Source organism: Neovison vison, chromosome 5 (assembly GCF_020171115.1).
Source record: "Neovison vison isolate M4711 chromosome 5, ASM_NN_V1, whole genome shotgun sequence".
In the NCBI taxonomy this organism is placed as follows: domain Eukaryota; kingdom Metazoa; phylum Chordata; class Mammalia; order Carnivora; family Mustelidae; genus Neogale; species Neogale vison.
In genome coordinates, this window is record NC_058095.1 from 106,818,724 (window position 1) to 106,840,090 (window position 21,367).

Genomic DNA, 21,367 nt, shown 5'->3' on the forward strand with positions numbered 1-21,367 from the left:
TCCTGGACAGCCAGCTTCTAGAACCATGAGACAGCAGACGTGGCTCCATGCCACCCAGCTGGCGGTACCGTGTTATGGCAGCCCTAGCGAACCATTCCCATATGCTTCCTTGTAACTTTTTATTCATCACGTCCAGTTGTTGGCCTCTCACGACCTCGCCTACATAATTAGTTTTCAGAATCAGTTTGGATTCACTCCTATTTGTCCATTTCTGTTCCAGAGAGCAAGAATTTCCTTGGCCCACAGTGTCCCTTTCTGAATGTGACTTTTGGGATAGGCTGCCTTGTCAGCCAGCAGCCAGCCTGTGAGTTGTCCGCTCTGGAGTCCTGTCATCCCTCCTTGTCCCTCCTTGTCCTCTGCGTCATCACCTGTTGTCAAAGCAGTGGCTGTCACAGTGTAAACTACAGTTTTCCACAGCCGTCCACTGTCTGGGGACTGGGGGTAGACTTGGCATGGCATGCGTCATGATGGACACATCTAAAGGGTTGCCCAGTACTGTGTGTGGAAAGCGAGAAAGCCACCTCAGTCTAGGAAGGGGCAGTAGGGGCCAAGGAGTCCAGTCTCCCCCTTGAAATAGGAATTGTACAAGTAACCCAGACAGACAGAAGGTAATCCACCCTTTGCTTGAAAACTTTCAGCCAATAGCATCTTTCCAGAATGATATGGCTCTAGTGTCAAGAATATTCTTACTTAGGGTGAGCTGAAATAGCCTCTTTACGATTTCTCTTGGTTGGTCCTAGTTGCGCCCCTCTGAGTCCCCTGGCTACCCTACCCTGCAGCGCCCCCTAGTGTCAGTGTCTTCCAACATTTCTCAGGACGTGGGTTCCTGATGCTTTGCTGTCCTTGTCCCTCACCTTCACCCTGCCACAAGTTGCCTTTTAAGTGCAGTGGATTGTACTCAGCACTGTTCTAGAACGGTCTGACCATTATTCAAGAAGCCTGGGCCAGGGAGGAGAGTTAGAAAGAGTACAGGCTTTGGGGTCTAACAGAGGCATTCTCGAAAGCTGGTTCTGCCGTTTACCAGCTGTGAAATTCTGAACAGTAGTACGTTTTCCCTACCAAAATGCTTTCTGTAAGGAGGACGAGAAAGAAGGAAGGAAACCTTTTGTCTATGTTTGCTTATTGTCTTAATATATTTGGGCTGCTATGACAAAATACCACAGCCTGGGTGACTTAAACAGCAGACATGTATTTCTCAGAGTTCAGGAAGCTGGAGTCCAGGATTCGGGCTGTCATCATGTCAGGGGAGGGCTCTCTCCTTGCTCTGAAGGTGGTGACTTCTTGCTGTGTCCTCTTGGTGGAAGACGCTAGGAAATCTTCCTGGAGCTTCTGAGAGAGTCACCGATCCCATTCAGGTGGGCTCTACCCTCGTGAGCTGAGCACCTCCCAGAGGCCCCACCTAACATCATCATCTTTGGGAGATAGAATTTCAACACATGCTTGGGTGCTGCTCATTCAGACCAAAGCACTTATCCATGAGGTATGGAAACAGTATTTTCTTCAAAGTATTGTTGTGAGGATTAAGTCAGACTTTGTCGTTTAGGGCCGTGCTTCTCAAATTTGAAAGTCCCCAGGGAAATTTAACAATGCGGATTTGATTCTGTAAGTCTGGGTCTGAAATTCTGCGTTTCTAACAAGCTCCTGAGAGATGCCCACGTTGGGGTCCGTGGATCACATTTGAATAGCCAGGATGTAGGGCACTTGGCGTGGTGCCTGGCACCCAGCAGTGTTCAGCGAGTGCTAATTCTGTCTTCGTCTAGCCCTTTCGTGACCCTTCTCACAGTACTCCATACCAGGATTAACTTTTAATTTCCATCCTGTCCCCATGTAATAAAGTGACAAAGCACTTGTCCAACTAAGATGAGCTTTAGAAAGTTTCCTTTCAAATCCTTAATCAGAGAAAAAACAGTCTTGGTGGAGAAGGGTATGTTCTTAAAACAGGAGAGATGTTTTCAAGTTCTAAACCAAACACTAAGCCTCCATCATGTAGGAACAACAGCACTTGTGTGCCTGTTCCATCCCTGGAGTTCTGAAGAGGCCAGCACTGTCCCCCGAATACCAGGCGACAGCCCATCTGCGCAGCAGGTTCCAACAAACAGGAGGCGTCATGTCATTAAGGGGACGACAGCTGGGCAGCCTAGATTTATGAAGTCACTAACGCCTTGTCATCGAGGTGCTGTAGGAGGCTGAAGCAGCTGATCCTTCCAGAAACAATGATGGGTGCTGTTGCCATGACATGGAAAAATCAAGTCTGATTAGGCTGAGATTTTGTGAGTCTGAATAGAAAATGCTAATAAATTTTGACAGGATTTATGTAGTGGTTCTGTCCTATTCCACTTTATTCTCCCACTCTTAATAATGAATGTTGTCCTGTTTTCTCTGGTTCTTCATTCAAACAAGCTAAAAAACAAAAGGCTTGCAGAAACATTTGAATACAGATTCAGCCTTCACAAATACCAACATAAATTACCAAAAAAGAAAAAAAAGGGATTCTTTTTCCTTTTTATTTCTAGAAAGCCTTTTTTACCCCACTAAATTTTCCTTCAAGGGTTGAAATGAGTAAATTGTTTTGCATTTTCTCTAAAGTGGTCATTGAACTACAGTAGCTTGTCTAGCCCAGCCTTTTTGTTTTTGTTTTTTTTTTTAATCTGAGCTTTGACTGGTAGTTGCCTAACAGCCTCCAAAACACAGTTACTAAAATTAAATGTCCAGAACACCTTGAATGAAAAAATGACCCTGCTGTTGTTACTTTTATTTGCTATGACACAATGTAGCATTTAAGTTGATTTTCTTTGCAGCTCAATTAACTACAGTTCAATCCTTCAATCATTAGCGCCTCTGATAGGAATTTCTGTATGTTTTTAAACCAAAATTGCTGATCCACAGAACTTGAATATTTATTTAAATAAACAAACATGGTAAAATTTTCCTCATCACCCTGGGGGTTTATAGTTGAAAATGTAATAGCAGAAAGAAAATATTTTAAATATTTATGGCTCCATAACAACATATACATTAAAAGTTTTTTGTGTTGTTTTTTTTTAAGATTTATTTTAGACAGAGAGTGAGCAGGGGGAGGGGCAGAGGGAAAGGGAGAGAATTTGATGCCAACTCCACACTGAGTGCAGAGCCCATCGCGAGGCTCAGTCCCATGACCCTGAGATCATGACCTGAGCCAAAATCAAGAGTCAGACTCTTAACTGACTGAGTCACCGAGGAGACCCCATGAAAAGCTTCTCGAGGGCTCCATGAAACTCACCAGCAGTGTCTCAGGAGAATGAGATTGGGGATCAGGAGGAAAAGAGTTTTACCTTTCACTTTATACCTTTTCACTTAAAAAAACAAAACAAAACTTTTAGTAATGTATCCCTTTAATAATATTTTTAGTATTTAAAATAGTCCAGGTATACCACCAGAATAAATGTCGTAGAATTATCCTGTGATCCAACAAGCCCACTTTTACATAATTATCCAAAGAAATTGAAACCAGGGACTTTGATACTTGCACGGAGCAGTTCTCTCCACTGTAGCCAATCGACAGATGAGTAGAGGAACAAAATGTGATGGGCACATACAATAGAATATTCGTCAGCCTTACAAAGATAGGAAATTCCGGCCCAGGCTACCACACCGGGAAGCTGGCGGACATGATGCAGAGAAATATACCAGTCCTGAAGACGCAGGTCCTGTGATTCCACTTACGGGAGGGACCTAGAGCAGTCCCGTGCATGGAGACAAAGTGGAGTGTGTCAGGGGCCGGGGGTCGGAGGAGAATGAGGAGCTATTGTTTAATGGGTTCAGAGTTTCAGTTTGGGAAGGGCTCAGTTACAAAGGTGGGTGATGGTGATAATTGCCTAAGGATATGAAAGTACTTAGCACTGCTAACTCGTACAATTAAAATGGTTAAAATATTAAATTTTATGTATGTTTTACTATAATATATTTTTAAAATTTATATTCTTTGGGGGTGAGGGGGAGAAAGCCAGGCGGGGTACTCTGGACAGAGGAGCAGCTCATGTACAGGCCTGGAGGAGTGGAAACCAGCAAGAGGTCTTCTGAGAACACAAGTGCAAGTGCCCTCTGCCCTCGTGAGAGCGCCCAAGGGGAGGGGCAGGGGCCGTCACTGTTGGCTCCAGTACTGGGCAGGGCAGAGTCTGGACCCACCAGGCCTCATAATGTCCTGCCCTCCGCACCCCTGGGCATTATCCCTATCCTTCCTTCCATCTCTCAGCCTGCCTGCCAAGGCCCTACCCTACGCCTGCGTCCTCCTAGAAGTTCCTGACTGTCCCAACCGCTGGACCCTCATCTTTTTCCAATTGGTGTTGTCCAGCTAGACAAACTCTCTGAGGCCAGGACCCAGCCTATTCTAAATTTTAAAAAAAGGCAAGGTGGTTGTGGGGGGCTGTGCTGGGTGGCTCAGTCAGTTAAATATCTGCCTTCAGCTCAGACCGTGATCTTGAGGTCCTGGGATTGAGTCCGGCATTGGGCTCCCTTGCTAATCGGGGAATCTGCTTCTTCCCCTTGCTCATGTTCTCTCTCTCTCTCTCTCAAATATATAAATAATCTTTAAAAAAAAAAATAGTCCTGGCAATTGATTAAAAAATGGTATTCAATTAGTCATGTTATTCTTTTTTCCATATCTCTTGTTCTACCTGCCTGGCTTTTTAATTAATTTTTTTGAGGGGGAAGGTAACTGTTGATTCACACATAGTTGTAAGTTATAATACGGAGAGAACCCATGTAAACCTTGCTTAGCTTTCCCCACAGTAACATTTTCCAAACCTATAGTATAACATAGTGTAGTGTCATAAGCAAGACGTTGATGCAGTCCGCTCATCTTACTCAGATTTCCCGAGATCCACATGTGTGTATGCATGCGTGTGTGTGTGTGTGTGTGTGTGTGTGTGTATTAATCTCTGTACCATTTTACCAACTGGGTAGGTTCAAATATCCGCCACAACAGGATACCAGATAGTTCCAACACCACAGGGATCCCTAGTGTTTTCCTTTTGAATCCACTGGCACTTGCCCTCCCCCCATCTCTTTCAGCCGCTAATCCCTGACAACCACTAATGTGTCCTCCATTTCTAAAATGTGACATTTCAAAAAGTTTTATAGAGGGGTGCCTGGGTGGCTCAGTCAGTTAAGCGTCTGCCTTTGGCTCAGGTCATGATCCCAGGGTCCTGGGATCAAGCCCCACGTCAGGCTGTCTGCTGGGGTTGGGGGTGGGGGGAGGTCTGCTTCTCTCTCTCCCTGCTGCTCCCCCTGCCTGCACTCTCTCTCCCTGTCAAATAAATAAATAAAATATTTTTCTAAAAAGTGTTATATAGGGTCGTGGCGGGGGGTGCTCAGTCGTTCGACATCTGCCTTTAGCTCAGGTTATGATCCTGGTGTCCTGGGATCGAGCCCCTCATCAGGTTCCCCGCTGAGCAGGAAGCCTGTTTCTTCCCCTCTCCCTCCCCCTGCTTGTGTTCCCTCTCTCGCTGTGTCTCACTCTGTCAAATAAATAAATAAAATCTTTTAAAAAAGTGTTATATAAAAGGAATCAGAGAGTATATATAATCTTCAGAGTTGGCTTTCTTCACTCGGCAAATTCCTGGCAATCCATCCAAGTCGTCGGTTGAGTGTATCAATGTTTGGTTCCTTCTCATTGCTTGGAATTGCTCCAGTACGAATGGACTGTGGTTTGCTTAAGCATTCTCCTGCTGAAGGGCATCAAGCTTTAAGCTATTACACATAAAGCTGCTGTGGACATTTGTGTGCTCGTTTTTGTGTGAACGTAAGTTTTTATTTTTCAGGGCCAGGTACCCAAGAGTGCAATTTTGGCGTCCTATAGTAATTGCATATTTTGTTCTAGAATAAATGGATGGACTCTGTAGTTTCCCAGAATGGTACCATTTTATCCCACCAGAAGAGTGGAAGTGACCCACATCCTTATCAGCATTTGTTGTGATCACTACTTTTTTTTTTTATCCATTCTGATAGGTGTGGAGTTCATTGTGGTTCTCATGGGCATTTCCCTGACTGCTAATGATGTGGAACATCTTTTCAAGTGTGTGTTTGCTGCCCGTAGATCCTCTTTACTGAAATGCCTCTTCATTTCTTTTGCCCATTTTCTAAATGGATTGTTTGCATGTTTGCCGCTATTGTTTAACTCTGTTATCCCCCACTACCTTCCCCCTTCTTTTATTTCTTATTCTTTCAGTAAATATTTGTTAGCATGTACCATCTATCAGGCATTTGGAATACAGAGAGAAAAGACAAAGACTTTGCCCTAAAGGAACTGACGGTTTTGAGGAGGGAACAAGTAAGCAGTGGGGTTCTGTATAGGAAAGACACCTACTTCCTGTCAAGAGAATCACTGAAGCTTTCGCTTCCGGGAGGAGGCAGCATCTGATCAGCAGGGGAAGGCATGAATATGTTTATTACACTTGACATGGATTACAGTTGACACTTGAACATCATGGGTTGTATGCACTGGTCCACTTATACATGGATTGTTTTGATAAAGGTAGTACAGTACTGTAGGTGTATTTGCCCTATAATTTTCTTAATAATTGTTTCTAGCTCACTTTATTATAAGAATACAGTATATAATACATATAGCATATAAAATATGTCAATTGACTGTTTATGTTATCAGTGAGGCTTCTAGTTCAGTAGTAGGCATTTGTAGGTAAGTTTTTAGAAAGTTAAAAATTATATGTGGATTTTTTTTTAAAAGATTTTATTTATTTATTTGACAGAGAGAGATCACAAGTAGACAGAGAGGCAGACAGAGAGAGAGGTAGAGGGAAGCAGGCTCTCTGCTGAGCAAAGAGCCCGATGCGGGACTCGATCCCAGGACCCTGAGATCATGACCTGAGCCGAAGGCAGCGGCTCAACCCACTGAGCCACCCAGGCGCCCTATATGTGGATTTTTGACTTCACAGGGGTTGGTCCCTGGGTTATTTGAGAGTCAACTGTATACTGCCATTACATTTGAGACATTAATATAGTAAGAAGCATATGATGCCTTCTAAAAGCCCCTCCGGGTATCTTTCTAAGTAATTCATTATGGGAACTTGTCATTAATTCAAGATTAGCAAACGCTGAACACAAAATACCATCCTGGGTTCTTGAAGATTCTAAGATAAGACAGCACCCTAGACCCCAGAGATGTATGATCTAATGGGCACTGGAGATTCATAACCGGCAGACAGTTGATCACAGAAGCACGCATTTAGTAACACAGTAGAGTGAGGAACTATCACTAGGAGGTTGGGAAGATTTCTTCGAAGAAGGAGAGTTTGGGTTGGCATTTGAGAAAGGAATAGAACTTGAACAGGTAGATATGAAAGGGACAAAATTTGTACATTCCTAGGTCCTTGCATGGTATAGATTGCCAGATCCCCTTCTTGCTCTTACCCACAGAGTTGCTTTTGAGGAAGGGTCCTGGACCTAATGTCAGAGTCCCTGTTTCACTGATGGCTCCAGCTGAAGAGATTGCTAGTGGAAGTCGTGTCTAGTTTTAGGATGAGATCCACAATCTAATTTTAGGCTGTCTTTCATCTTACAGATAGATGGACTAAGACCTACAGAGGATCAAATTCAGCCCAGCCTTATTGCTCCTGCTGGCCAGGCCAGTGGATATGTTTTGTCTAGAAAGTCCCCAACCCAAGCCAGGGAAATGGTGTGGATTTCCTGCTATGTCTCTGCTAAAAATAAAAGATTGGTGAAAATAAAGTGTTACACAGTGGATGGGAACTACTTTTTATTTTAAAATATTGCTGTTTATCTCCTTGTAATTTGTTTAAATCTCCCTTAAAAGATAAAATTTTTACATATACTCTGAGGTAAGCCACATTTACCAAGTAAGTAACTTACAAAGTGTCCAGAAAAGACAGAACAAACCAACTTTAAAGCTTCTGTTTAGCAGAGATGAGGATATGTAAGAAGCTGGAAGATATTAATGAGATGGGGAGAAAGTCGAGTTTCTTCTCTCAATATGAGCAAAAGAAAGGCAATTACAAACTGCAAACTAAAATATAGCATGGTTTTCAGAAATTCATAAGTGTACTAAAGGATATTCCAGCTGCCGCATTCTTCTTAAATGACACAAGTCAGAATACTGGATCTGTAGAGAAAGAAGTTGTAGCCCTTTGCAGTGAATGACATTTACCTAATCACCCTATTATAAGTGCTGTTGACTTTCAGCTTTTAGAATCCACATAAAATAGGAAGACAAATACGTTTACAGAACAAGAATGGAAATGTCATCAATCTCAGCAGTGAACAAGCAAAGTAGGCAGAAGCTGAGCATTGGTAACGGGGAGGAGAGGAAGAAAGCATGACAGGGGCAAGCATCCTCATCTTATACACTGGGAGGTCCAGATGCTGTGCAACACTGATGAAGGAGGAAGCTGAGGTTTTTAGGTTTACTACTTAAGTTACAAATTTGGTAACTAATGGAAGAATTAAAGAATATAATGTGGCTATTTGAAAGGATTTGGGCACCTGGGTGGCTCAGTCGGTTAAGCGATCAGCTCTTGGTTTTGGCTCAGGTCATGTTCTCGTTGTGAGATCAAGCCTTGTGTCAGGCTCCATGCTCAGCACGGAGTCCGCTTGAGAACCTCTCCCTCTCCCTCTGTCCCTCCTCCCCTTCCCCCTCCCACACACACATTCTGTCTCTGTCTCTGTCTCTCTCTCTCTCAAATAAATTAATCTTTTTTTTTTAAAGGGGGGGGTGCAGGATATGCCACTCTAAACTTTGCTGTTTTGGCATATTGATGGTTTTGAGCTGAAGGCTATTGGAAAACAGCAGATGTAGGAAGGCCTCTCTGACCTCCTCCTTTCTACCTAAATTCAGGTCATTAAATTTCCCACAAGAAAAGTGCCTTCCCTGTACCCAGGAAGAGAAGAACATTCTTATCACCAGAGACTGGGAGTCAGTGCTGAAATGGACCTATACACACAGACCTACTAAAATAACCCTTATCTTCCACTGGTTTCCCTCATATATTTCTTAGTCACTTTCCCATAATTTACTGCCCCCTGGTCCATGCCCCTTTGTCTTGTCACATCTCCAGAATTTATCGTTCTCTGTGTGAAAAAGTATATAAGCTTTTGGGCCTAACAGCTTCTTTGGGTCTTGTTTTCCTTTTAAGGACTCCCATGTACGGGTACAAATAGTAAATCAAATAAATATGTATGCTTTCCTCCTGTTAGACTGTTGTGTCACTTAATTCTTAGGCCAGCTACAGAGTCTAAGAGGGCAGAAGGAAGTTTTCCTCCCCTACCATATCAAAAAACTGAAAAGTGGATAAGTGGAGGGGAGACGTAAGTTCAATCATAATTTTTCAGGATTGGCAGTCAGTTGAGAATATCTAAAGAAATAACAGTGTAGGGGTGCCTGGGTGGCTCAGTCGTTAAGCATCTGCCTTTGGCTCAGGTCCGGATACCAGGGTCCTGGGATCCAGCCCCGCATAGGGCTTCCTTCTCCGTGGGTAACCTGCTTCTCCTCTCACTCCCCCTGCTTGTGTTCCCTCTCCCTCTGTCTCTCTCTGTCAAATATATAAAATCTTAAAAAAAAAAAAAAAAAGGAAAGGAGGGAAAAAAGGAAGGAAGGAAAGAAAGACGAAAGAAAGAAATAGTTTAAATATATTGCGTTAGGATGATAATCCACAGAACTAAATACAGCAGAGGCTCTGAGTGATGAACTCTGGGAAGTAGTATGATAAGTGAGCAGGGATTAGGCAGAGATATAACTTTAATGTCATATAAACAATTGCATTAGTAAAAAGAAACGGGAAAAAAAGTTGTAGTGACTGGCAATAAAAGTTGTTCAAAGGAGCAACATGACAATTAGATACCCCAGGGAATTCTAATTAATTAGTTTTGAGATTTAAGCCAAGAAACTTCAGTGATAGGAAAGTACTCAGTGTAGTTGCAGCTGTTTCATTACCTAAAATTTAAAATGTAGCCTGTAAGGATTTTAATTTTCCTAAATTTGTCCTTGTGCAGGAAAAAGAACTAGTTCAACTCTGACATAGATAGGTGAATGCCACTTTTGCTAAGAGAGATCCTGGCTGTTTTTTGAGATGAGACAAAAGGAACTGCCTTGGGACGCCTGGGTGGCTCAGTTGGTTAAGCAGCTGCCTTCGGCTCAGGTCATGATCCCAGCGTCCTGGGATCGAGTCCCACATCGGGCTCCTTGCTCGGCAGGGAGCCTGCTTCTCCCTCTGCCTCTGCCTGCCTCTCTGTCTGCCTGTGCTCGCTCTCTCTCCCTCTCTCTCTGACAAATAAATAAACAAAATAAAATTAAAAAAAAAAAAAAAAGGAACTGCCTTGAGATATTTCTCAAAGATGTAAAATCTCTGGAATAATCCAGAATTTAGCCCATTTAATATAATATTTAAGCTCTTTCCTTGTGCCAAATTTTTGACGTATTTTTCCCCATAAGAACACACCTCTGGTTTTTATAATGCCAATCATTGGAAAACAGCATTTATTAGATAAACATTCCCTTTGGACATATCTGTTTGCAAGGGCGGGGGGGAGGGGGGTGGGGGGGCTGGGCTCCAGGCTCACACCTCACCCAGTCTTGCGCTGGGCGGAGGGCATGGACCAGGATGTGGGCTCCTGGGAATGCCACCACGCATCTGGGGTCCCATCCTGTGGCTGTGATGTTAAATTAGAACCTGTATTCATTTTCTTCTCTCCAGGAAGGCCCTTTTGTCTACTTGTCTTTTGTAGGAAACATTGCAGATTCCGAAGGCTTGATTGCTTCATTGTGTAAGTAATTTAAAATGTTTGCATTTGGAATATTTGAGGAGATTAATTGCAAGTGTGGCTGTCAATTAAATGAGTACCTGTAGCACAAATTGTAGGATTTCATTTACATGAAATGTCCAGAGTAGGTGAATCTCTAGAGACAGACGGTGGATTAGTGGTTGTCTGAGACTAGACTTGGGGAGGGGAGGGGGGCAGGGGATGGAGAGTGAGTGACTGGTTAACGGGTTTGGGTTTCCTTTGGGGAATTAATGAAATGTACTACAATTTCATTCTGATGATTCAGATCTGCGAATATACTAAAACCCACTGAATTATGCTTTTTAAATGGGTGAATTATATGACACGTGAGTTATATCTCAGTAAAGCTGTATATTAAAAATATGTTTATGGGGCACCTGGGTGGCTCAGTGGGTTAAGCCTCTGCCTTCAGCTCAGGTCATAATCTCAGGGTCCTGGGATTGAGACCCGCATGAGGCTCTCTGCTCAGCAGGGAGCCTGCTTCCTGCCCACCCACCCCCACACCCCACCGGGCCACCTGTCTCTCTGCCTACTTGTGATCTCTCTCTCTCTCTCTCTGTCCAATAAATAAATAAAATCTTTTTAAAAATGTGTTTATAATGCAGATTGAAGGGTCTGCAGTATTTAAACTGGGTGTTTTTCTATACTTTCAATATCAACCTTCACTTTATCAAATATATATATGACGTGTGTGTGTGTGTAGTCTTGCAAATAATTTCCCCAACTCCTCCTGCTCTGCAGAGATATTACCTCGTTTTGACTACCTTCTTCCTGCTACAGTAAATCAGTCAGCATTCCGTCAGTTAGTATTGACTTCCTCGTGTGAACTGTGTCAAATCTGACAAACACGTGAGCCAGGCAACAACAGGGTCCTTTGCCACCATTATAGAATTGCCTTATGCAAGGCAACTTCTTTCAGATTTTGCGTCTGAAATTCTGCATTGTTTATCTCATTTCTCCCATAATTCTGGAATCAGGCCCTCCAGCCAGGACCTGTGTTGGGACTGCTGTTCATCACTAGTATTAGGAAACTTTGAGAGAATCGAGGCAGCTACCATCAGTGCTTCTCAAAGCAAAACGCGTGTCATCTCTGAGGCCTGTCGGGTCCTGGCCAGTGGTAGCTCAGGGAGGCTGAGCCCCCGCCTCAGCAGTGAAGTGCTGCTATTCACTTTCGTGTGTGTAATGGGATGAGTGGGCCAGATCAAACTGTGCCCGAGAGCTGCGGGGGAAGCCCATGGGCCGGAGGACCAACCTAATTCATTGTCTTCCACCCTGGCTGCTTGGCCCGGCATCAGAGAAAGCGAAGAGCCCAGCCTTAGCCCAGTCCCTTGAAATGCAAGTCTGATATGATCTTTGTCAGTTGTCCTCAGTTTACATTTTCTGCCTTAAAAAAGGTAAAAACTCATTTAATGGTGGTGTCCTTTATTAAGAAGATGAAAATCCACTAGATAATGTAAAATCCACTAGATAATGTAAGCTTCTCAGACGTTAAAGTGCACCAGATTGCCTTGGACTCTTGTCAAAATACAGATTCGGATTTAGAGGGACTACGGGGAAGCCTCCCAGATGTTGATCTGCGGGCTGTCCTTTGATGCACCAGGATGTAGGGCTGGGCTATAACCATTACATGGACCCTATTAAAGAAGAATTATTCATGACACTTCTTTTTTTTTTTTTTTAAGATTTTATTTATTTATTTGATAGAGATCACAAGTAGGCAGAGAGGCAGGCAGAGAGAGAGGGGGAGGAAGCAGGTTCCCTGCTGAGCAGAGAGCCCGATGTGGGGCTCGATCCCAAGAGCCTGAGATCATGACCTGAGCCGAAGGCAGAGGCTTACCCTCTGAGCCACCAAGGCGCCCCTATTCATGACACTTCTTAAAGATGATGAAGAAGAATTTACTCAGGAGGTACCTCTACAGGGGAGTCTTAGGGGTAGGGAAACGAGATCGGGCTCAACTCCAGATGCACCCAAGGACAAGTGGAGCTTTATGGCCAGAAAACAGGTGGGATCCATAGATGGAAAATTACTAAGAAGAAACATCAAGAGTGGGGACCCTTAATAGACCAACTCAACAGGATTCATGCTGCAGGCAGGCCAGGATGATAGGATATGACGTGGAGGGTAAGGAACTTGATCAGGTATCAAGAGTAATCAGGTATCTGCACCCCCATGTTCATGGTAGCATCATTCACAGTAGCCAATGCATGGAGACAACCTAAGTGTCCGTCGACGGATGAATGGATAAAGAAGTTTGAAGGGGGGTATTGTGGATATGTGTGTACACACGCACATGCATGTGCACAATGGAATAGTATTTAACCATTAAAAAACAAACAAACAAACAAAAAAAAAACAAGAAACGCTGCCATTGTGACAACATGGTTGGAACTTGAGGGCATTATGCTAAGTGAAACAAGCCAGACAGAGAAAGACAAATACTGTATAACCGCACTTCTATGTGGAATCTTAATTTTAAAAAATGCTCAGACTCCTAGAAGAAGAGATGGGATTGGTGGTTACCAGAGGTGGGGGGTGGAGATTGAGGAAACTGGATAAAGGTGCTTAAGTACAAACTTGCATTTACGAGATGGTAAGCACTGAGGATATAATGTACAATATGATGGCTGTAGTTACCACTGCTGTAAGTTATCAAGAGAATGGATCCAAAGAGTTCTCATCAAAAAAAAAGAACACACCATTTTCTCTTGTTTTTTCTATCTATATGAAGAATGTATGTTTGCTGAACTCATTGTAATCATTTCATGATCTATGTAAGGCACATCATCGTGACGCACACGTTAAACTCATATGGTGCTAGATGTCAGGGACGTCTCAGTAAAACTGGGGGGGGAAATGTGAGCAAATACCAAGAATGGAGGACTTTTGCTACACTGACCCAATAGGACTCTTGCTGGAACCGGGCTAAGTGGGCCAAGGACAGAGCGCTAGGTGGGGGCCTCGTCAAGAGAAGGCTCCGAGGAGCCTGACTCAAGCTGGGTCAAGAAGACAGACTTTGTCACCCCTCACCTTCTCCTTATCTCCGCTATAAGGATGAAGGGCCCAGCCTTGGGAGACTGGGATCCTACTCCAGACTTCAGTGCATCTTTCCCTCTAAGCCTCTGTTGGAGCCTGGCGTCAGTCACAAAATAAATGATATCGATTCCATCGTTAGGCTTTTGAATGCTCTGCTTGCCCTTTTGCTGTGTGGGTGTTTACTCAGCAAAGAAATTGCTAGAGTTGACCAGCAGAGGCTTGAGGCACTGGGACTGTCTCGCTCTCTGGCATTCACCTCAGCCCCATGCGTGCATGGACACACACACACACACACACACACACACACACACACAGAGTCTGCTTCAGCTCTACTGAGTTAAACATGATTTCAGACATACCGTGTTCTCTCCACTCCAGGCCTGTGCCTTGGGCATGCTCCTCCCTGAAACACCCTACCCTTCGCCCAGTGCTCACCTCTTGTGACATTAAGATCCACTAACATGTGTTGACAGCTGATAAAATCCAGAGGGCCTCGCATGGCCTAACCCGCAAGTCACCTCCCCACTCTGCTTCCTCAGTAGGAGCCAAACGACCCTCCTCATCCCCAGGACCAGGCATGGTGCCCATAGATCCCCGAGGAGCGGGGTTCAGTTCCCTGCCAGCCCTCCGGATTCCTGGGAGAAGCCCGTCCCGTCCTGCCGCAGGAACCAGGGGCCGCCCCATCCTCCTGAAGCCCCTCCTGGTTCACTCTGGTTCTGAGTGCAGCACCCCCCCAGCCCCCCTCCATGGCTCGATGGGTGCAGTGTCCTCTTTCCCCAGGCTGTGAGTGTAGGTGACTTGTAAATTGCCACCAACCTCATCTGTCCAGTGCCACCTGTTGTGTGTGGCCACCCCCAAAACCCGAGGGTGGGGCTCCCTCCCTCACCGACAGTGAGAAGGAGGAAGTGATCACACCTCACCTCCCTCATGTGGCCCAAGTGTCGCTTTCTCCATGTCCCACGTTCAGTTGCCCTCACTTACTGTGCAGTTTGACCTCAGAATGGGAGCCCCTCGGAGGCTGCCTGTGTCCCCCATCCTGGTTAATACTGCATTCCCCAGGCCCCATCCAGAGAGCCTTCCCTGTGCTCCAGAAGCTTTGCTGAATTAAAGAATGAATGAATGGGGTTATTTTTGAATGTCTAAACACCCACTGATCTTTTAGTTCCTAAAACACTGACATTTTACGCTAATGATAATTCCTTAGATTTTTGGGTGCCGTAGTGGGAACATCTCAGGTTTTGTGTAGATGGGTTTTCTTTTTAAGATTTTATTTATTTGAGAGAGAGAATGAGCAGGGGGACGGGCAGAGGGAGAAGCAGGGAGCCCGATGCGGGGCTCCATCCCTGTGATCATGAGGCAGACTTAGCCAACTAACCCACCCAGGTGCCCCTTTATATATGTTTAGATTTAGAGGAAAAACTTGCTTTCACTATTATGTTGTTCTCCAATTGGCTCCTGGCTGGCAGTGGGCTCAGGACAGACAGGGCAGCTCTGCCTGCCAGTGGTAGTGTCTGGCCTTTCAGAATCTCTGCTCAGCCTGTGTCTGTGTCTTTTCTCATTAAATGGCTAATCCTGTTTATTGGCCTTTCTGTGGGGACAGCCTTCATTAGACCCCTTTGTCCCAGGCCCCAAGGGATTGTAACTTGGGCCATTATTAGAGACTAGAGCTTTGTCCTGCTGCTCCAACCAATCAGATAATGTAGCTAATATTTGATCATTCGTGCCTTTTCTAAGTAATGTGAGAACAGTATTGAAAGCCAGAGAAGAGGTGGGACTTTTCATTTTTCACTCTGATCATGTAAGATCTTAGGACCAGGATGTATTACTTTGATAAATTAAAAAAAGAGAGAAGAAGGAGGGAAGAAGGAAGGACGGGATGGAAGGAGGGAGGATTCTCCCAAGGCACGACTCTCAGACCGGACCTAAAATGACTTTCTCACTTCATTTTTTCTAGAAGAAACCATCCTGATAATGGGGCCTGGAAACATTTCTTAGGGCATACTTACTCCCTGGTGACCACAGTGAGGGCTTCTGTGGCAGCCGTTGTTAGTGACCCCTGTCTGGACCGAAGCCCCCCTGCCCCACCCCGTGTCCATCCAGGATCCCTTCTGTAGTCCGGGCTGGTCATTACCATCCCCCCACCTCCCTACTGCCCCCTCGGCGCTCAATTTCTCTTCAATTATTCATAAACACTTTTTAAAAAAATAAACGTTTCCTTAATAAATATTTTCCCACATCTAGATTACATCTACAGACTTTATGTAGCAATTTTGAAATAAGGAATTGTAATGCATTTACCAAGATAATTGTTAAAGATCGTCTTTGCAAAATCTGACCACGTTGAATTAATTTAGAATTCTGCTTATAGTGAAAAGGGCAAGGGTGAAGAGGATGCACTTTGGGAACAAAATCCCTTTACAAATGTCACATGACGTTGTTATTATTACTCATGTCACCCAGCAAATGTGCTTTAGCTTCAGTCCTCCTCCTGTCTTCTACGAAGGCATTGTGGAGAATGTAGGGGGTGGCAGTTCTTTTTACCTTCTCCTTAGGGGGAAAAAAGGTAATTTCCACTGACTGTCATAAAAATGGTTGCCAGATGAGTAACAAAATGCATTTCACTTGTAGGGAAAGAATATGGCAAAGCTGATGCAAGATGGCTGTATTTTGACCCAACCATTGTATCTTTGGAAATTCTGACTGTTGTCCTGGATGGGTCTCTGGCATTAGTCCTCATTTATGCCATAGTCAAAGAGAAGTATTATCGGTAAGTGCCCTCCTCCTGGCCTGCTGAAGAGAGGACACATGTGAACTGTCCCAAAGCCCATGTGGCATTTGGAATAGATTATGAACCATATTTATTTGTTAGATGAAAAGTAGAGTAAAGATGAAAATTGTCCTGAGTTAGGTAAGAATCGTGGTGCCGCCAGGATAATTGCAGATCGTTCAAAATAAAAGCTGAGAAATGTGATCGTAGGGACTAGGTAGTCCCTGTGTAGGCAAGAAAGTGTGAAAAGCATTGGGCGATTTTTCACCAATATTTTGGAAAAGAAAAGGGTCATATTTCCATCCCTCCTTCCACCCCCAAATCACTCTAGAAAACTCCTATTCCACTTTACACCAAGTAAAGTCTCTTACATAATTTGAAATTAGATACGCAAGATAAATCTTTCCAGAAGCAGGTTGTGGAAGATGTGAGGAAGGCAGAAGAGAGGGGAGAGGAAGGAGGGAGATGGAAGACTAACCGCCAGCTGTCAGTCAGATTCTGAGTCTTCAAACTCTCTGCCCTCCCTCCTGCCCTTTCCCTTCCTCTCCTTGCAGACACAATGACCTAGGGCAAAAAGAATGCTATCCTGGGGACGATTCCAGAAATAGTGTCAAGTAGGCACAATTGCATTCCATTTTCTAGCATCTTGAATCAAAGAAGTCATGTTTAAAGCTTCAATCACAAAATATCAGGTTGAATGGAACCTCCAAGTTCATTGAACCCACCTTTTCCCACCCAATTTTACTTAGATAGTTAGCAGGAGAAATTAAATGCTTTCACTATTATGAAAGATAAGATATTGGTATCTTGTTATAACTTCAGCTCCATGACCTTGGTTGGATACTCACTGCTTGCCCCATTTGGTAATTTCTTCAACCATTTATAATATCTCCACTGTGAGTATTTACAGATGCATGTATCTCGTTTACTGCCCACTGTAGTTGAGGAAGGGACTGTTCTTACCATCCCCTTTTCCAGCAGGTAAAACTGTGGCTTCTAGCAAGATTCAAACCTCAGTTTCTCTTTGTTGGGTGAGGTCTGACCTCAGTGAATCTTCCTAAGAATAGAACAGGATACCCGAGAGGCCTTATTTAACTCTAAGAATAATCTAGAAAGGGCAGTATTGCCTCTCCCAAGGTTGCATGGGTCTTCCATGAATCAGACTGACTTGCCCCATCAAAGGAGCACTATGCAAAACCTGAGGTCCAACTTCAGAGAGGTCTTCTGCTGAGGAAGACTGTGTTAATGCTGCCGTCCGAGAAAAGATGTCAGGACTCGGGGTATCAAGCTGTACCGAGCTGGCAGTTTGATTCCTTGTTTCTTTCTCTCTAACAGGCATTTCCTACAGATTACCCTGTGCGTGTGTGAATTGTATGGCGGGTGGATGACCTTCTTCCCAGACTGGCTTATGGGAAGCCCCAACCTCAACACCAACAACTGGCTCTACTTTGGGGTCTATCTTGTATTTTTCAATAGTGTGTGGGTTCTGATGCCAGGACTGTTACTGTGGCAGTCATGGGTAGAACTCAAGAAAATGTATTACAGAGGAACCAGTTCAGGGAAAAAGTTCCAGTGAATTTTCAAAATCGCAAATGCTGGTATCTTGCTTTATGAGCCAGAAAGGGTCAAACCTTTTTGGTTGGTCAAAATGTAATGCATTCCTGTGTACACTTTCTTTTTCTACTGTTGTTCCTCAAATGCCTATTTCAAATTGATTGTATGGTGACAAGTTTTCATTAATTGTTTTTTTTGTTTGTTTGTTTTTCCCAATTAAATGACAAGATGGGGAACAGAGAATACATTCTAACTTGTAATAATAACACGTTTAATTCTATGTTTTCATAGCTAGCATTAATTGTTCCACATTAATAAAACCAATGATCACAGAATACTGTAGAGCCTAGTAATTTTTTATTCCAAGAACATATTGTTGCCTCCTCTCATTTGTCTTTCGGTTACTGAAGTGAAACCAGAGATGAAATGAATGCCTAGAAAAGTGTCCGGTGCACGTAGACCAGGCACGTGGTAGGTTGTGGTGGTTCTGTAGCTCGGAGAGCTTGGTCTGCATTGTTGTCCCCTCCTTCCAGTTGTCTTCTTATCCTGCAGAGGCTGGAGGCTGTGGTCCTGGATGCAAAACTGGTTTCCCCTTTCAGAAATGCTTCCATGAGATCTGGAGGGTAAAAGCATGGAAATCATTTCGACTATTCCTCCCTTTTCTCCTGTTTATTGATTTATTTACTATTGTTATTATTATTGCCATTTTGTGGTAACATGTAAAGAGTTTTGCCATTTGTGTCCCACCTCCTAGGTACTGAGAGGCAGTTGGAGTTGGGGCACGAGAATGAGGTTTGTGGGCTGAGTCGCTCCAGTGGTGGCCTCTTTGGTCTTGTCTCCTTTGGGGGTGGGTTCGTTCTGTGGGCATCTGGGAGTCCTTCCTAGAAGCTTAGCCAAGTACCTGCCCTCGCAACCTCTAAGTATATTTTGTAAGCACCTCATTTCCTGGGCTAAATCCTCCTCAAATCTCCTAAAGGGACTTCTCTTCTCCACCAGTGTATCTTGACAATGGTATTTGTTGAATATTGAATAAGTAGAGCCAGACAAGTTTGAGGAATATTATATTATCACAGTAAAGGCTTTAGAAGTCCTGCAATAAAGAAACTTGATGAACTTGTTGAACCCCACTCTTTCCCGCCATATTTACCAGACCACTTTAACAAGCACAACGGTATTTCGTGGAACAGCAGTTAAGGAAGCACTGAGCAATGCAGTACCGCATCCATGAAATTAAAAGCAAACCAGTTGTCAATAAAGGTTTAAAACATAAAATACCATTTACTATGGCATCAAAACATTCTAATATTTAGGAAAACTGAAAGATGTACAAGAAAATAAACTATAAAATATTATTGAGAGAATTATATAAGATCCAAATACGTGGAGTGATAGGCTACCTTCAGATTTTAGAAGGCTCAATATTGTAAAGAAGTCAGTTCTCCCCAAATTGATATATCGATTCAATCTCATCCCAATCAAAATCCCAGAAAATTTTTTAAAAATGATTATTAAGAAGGGCACCTGGGTGGCTCAGTGGGTTAAATCTTCTGCCTTCAGCTCGGGTCATGATCCCAGGGTTCTGGGATAGAGCCCCACATTGGGCTCTCTGCTCAGCAGGGAGCCTGCTTCCCTTCCTCTCTCTCTCTGCCTGCCTCTCTGCCTACCTGTGATCTCTGTCTGTCAAATAAATAAATAAAATCTTTTAAAAAAATGATAATTAAGAAGTTGATTCTAAGATGTTCTAGGGGAATGACATGCCAAGGGCTAGGAAAGCTAGGACAACATTGTGGAAGACCAGAGTTTGGGGCGCCTGGGTGGCTCAGTCAGTTAAGCTTCTGACTCTTGATTTCCACTCAGGTCATGATCCCAGGGTCCCAGGTGGAACCCCACGTTGGGCTTCAGGCTCAGTGGGCAGTCTGTTTGGGGTTCTCTCTTTTCTTCTCCCCCTGGCACTCCCCCGACTCATGCGAGCTCTCTGTCTTTCTCTTAGGTATATACCTTACAGAAATGCTTGCTTTGTGCACCAGAATGGCAGCATTCATTTAATAATCCCAAACTGGAAACAACCTACATGATTATATTGTGATACAGACATACAAAGGATTACTATACAATGAAAATTAACAACTATGTCACTCATAACAACAGGGATGCATTTCCCAGACATAATGATAAATGAAAAAAAAAAGACTAAAAGAATACATATTGTAGGATTTTGTTTATAGAAGGTCCAAAAACCACGTCAAACTGTGGTGTTAGAAAACCTGGTAAAGGCTGCTTTTGGGGAAGATGGTTGGCTGTAGTAATGGGGGAAGTCATGAGGGGATTACCAGGAGTTGCTGGTCATCTGTTTTTTTCATATGCGCGGTAGTTATAATTTGTGATAATTCAGCTGTACACTTAGGAATGGTATGCTTCTCTCTACATAGGTTCTACCTCAGTTTTTAAAAAGTTGATTTTTTAAAACCCTGGCACGAAGACCTGGAAACTGTCTCCAGTGGGCCACCATGAAGAGAACACTGTGTCCTTGACCGTAGGTTCAGGATAATGGGCTGTTTCTAAGGGCGTCCCTGATGTGGGCTGAAGGCAGGATGCCAGAGGGAATCTAAAAGCCTTTCCATGAGGGATTACCTAGTTGTTTCCGGGACTTTGCTCTCTGCTGACCTGGCTCAATCCGAGGGTAAACAGAGTAGAGAAAAAATGGATGGGCTACAGAACCCGCAGGCAGCCCTGAAAACATGATGTCTCTCAACAGAATTTTTGCTGAGTGTTGATTGGGAGAGAAATGGGGATTATAGACTTTGACAGGAACTTGGAGTGCAGATACGTGCCGCTGCCAAAGGAGGACAGATCGAAATGTTTTCACAATGAAGGGAGTTGGGGAGACCTTGGTGTCCCGGTGTGAAAACCGAACAGATCAGGGTAGATAGAAGCCCTCTCCCTGTCAGAGAGAGTTGGAGACAAGGTATAAAATACTCTATTTCATTGATCCTAAAACAGATTTTTTTCCTGCATATTTTAATATTTTTTTAAATTTTTAACTGATTTTTTATTATGTTATGTTAGTCACCAGTATTTTAATATTCTAAAAACTAGAATGTGTTGTACTGTGCATAGTTAGTTGGCAGGGCTTTTTCATTTTCTTTCGAAGTATGATGTATCTTATAATTGATGGTATCTCAGATCCAGTTAAATAAGTCACTACCTTCAGTGTTGCTTTT

General features: G+C 43.7%; 1 protein-coding gene across 1 annotated transcript in view; it reads left to right on the forward strand.

The window, feature by feature from the left end:
- EBPL (EBP like) overlaps positions 1–18,481 on the forward strand; it is a 31,549-nt gene extending 13,068 nt beyond the window's left edge. The window contains exons 2-4 of the mRNA XM_044249685.1: positions 10,704–10,773; positions 16,454–16,592; positions 17,928–18,481. Of these exons, the coding sequence (XP_044105620.1) occupies positions 10,704–10,773; positions 16,454–16,592; positions 17,928–18,168 (450 nt within the window). The 3' untranslated portion in view covers positions 18,169–18,481. The remainder of the gene's footprint in view (positions 1–10,703; positions 10,774–16,453; positions 16,593–17,927) is intronic.
- Positions 18,482–21,367: the final 2,886 nt, after the last annotated feature.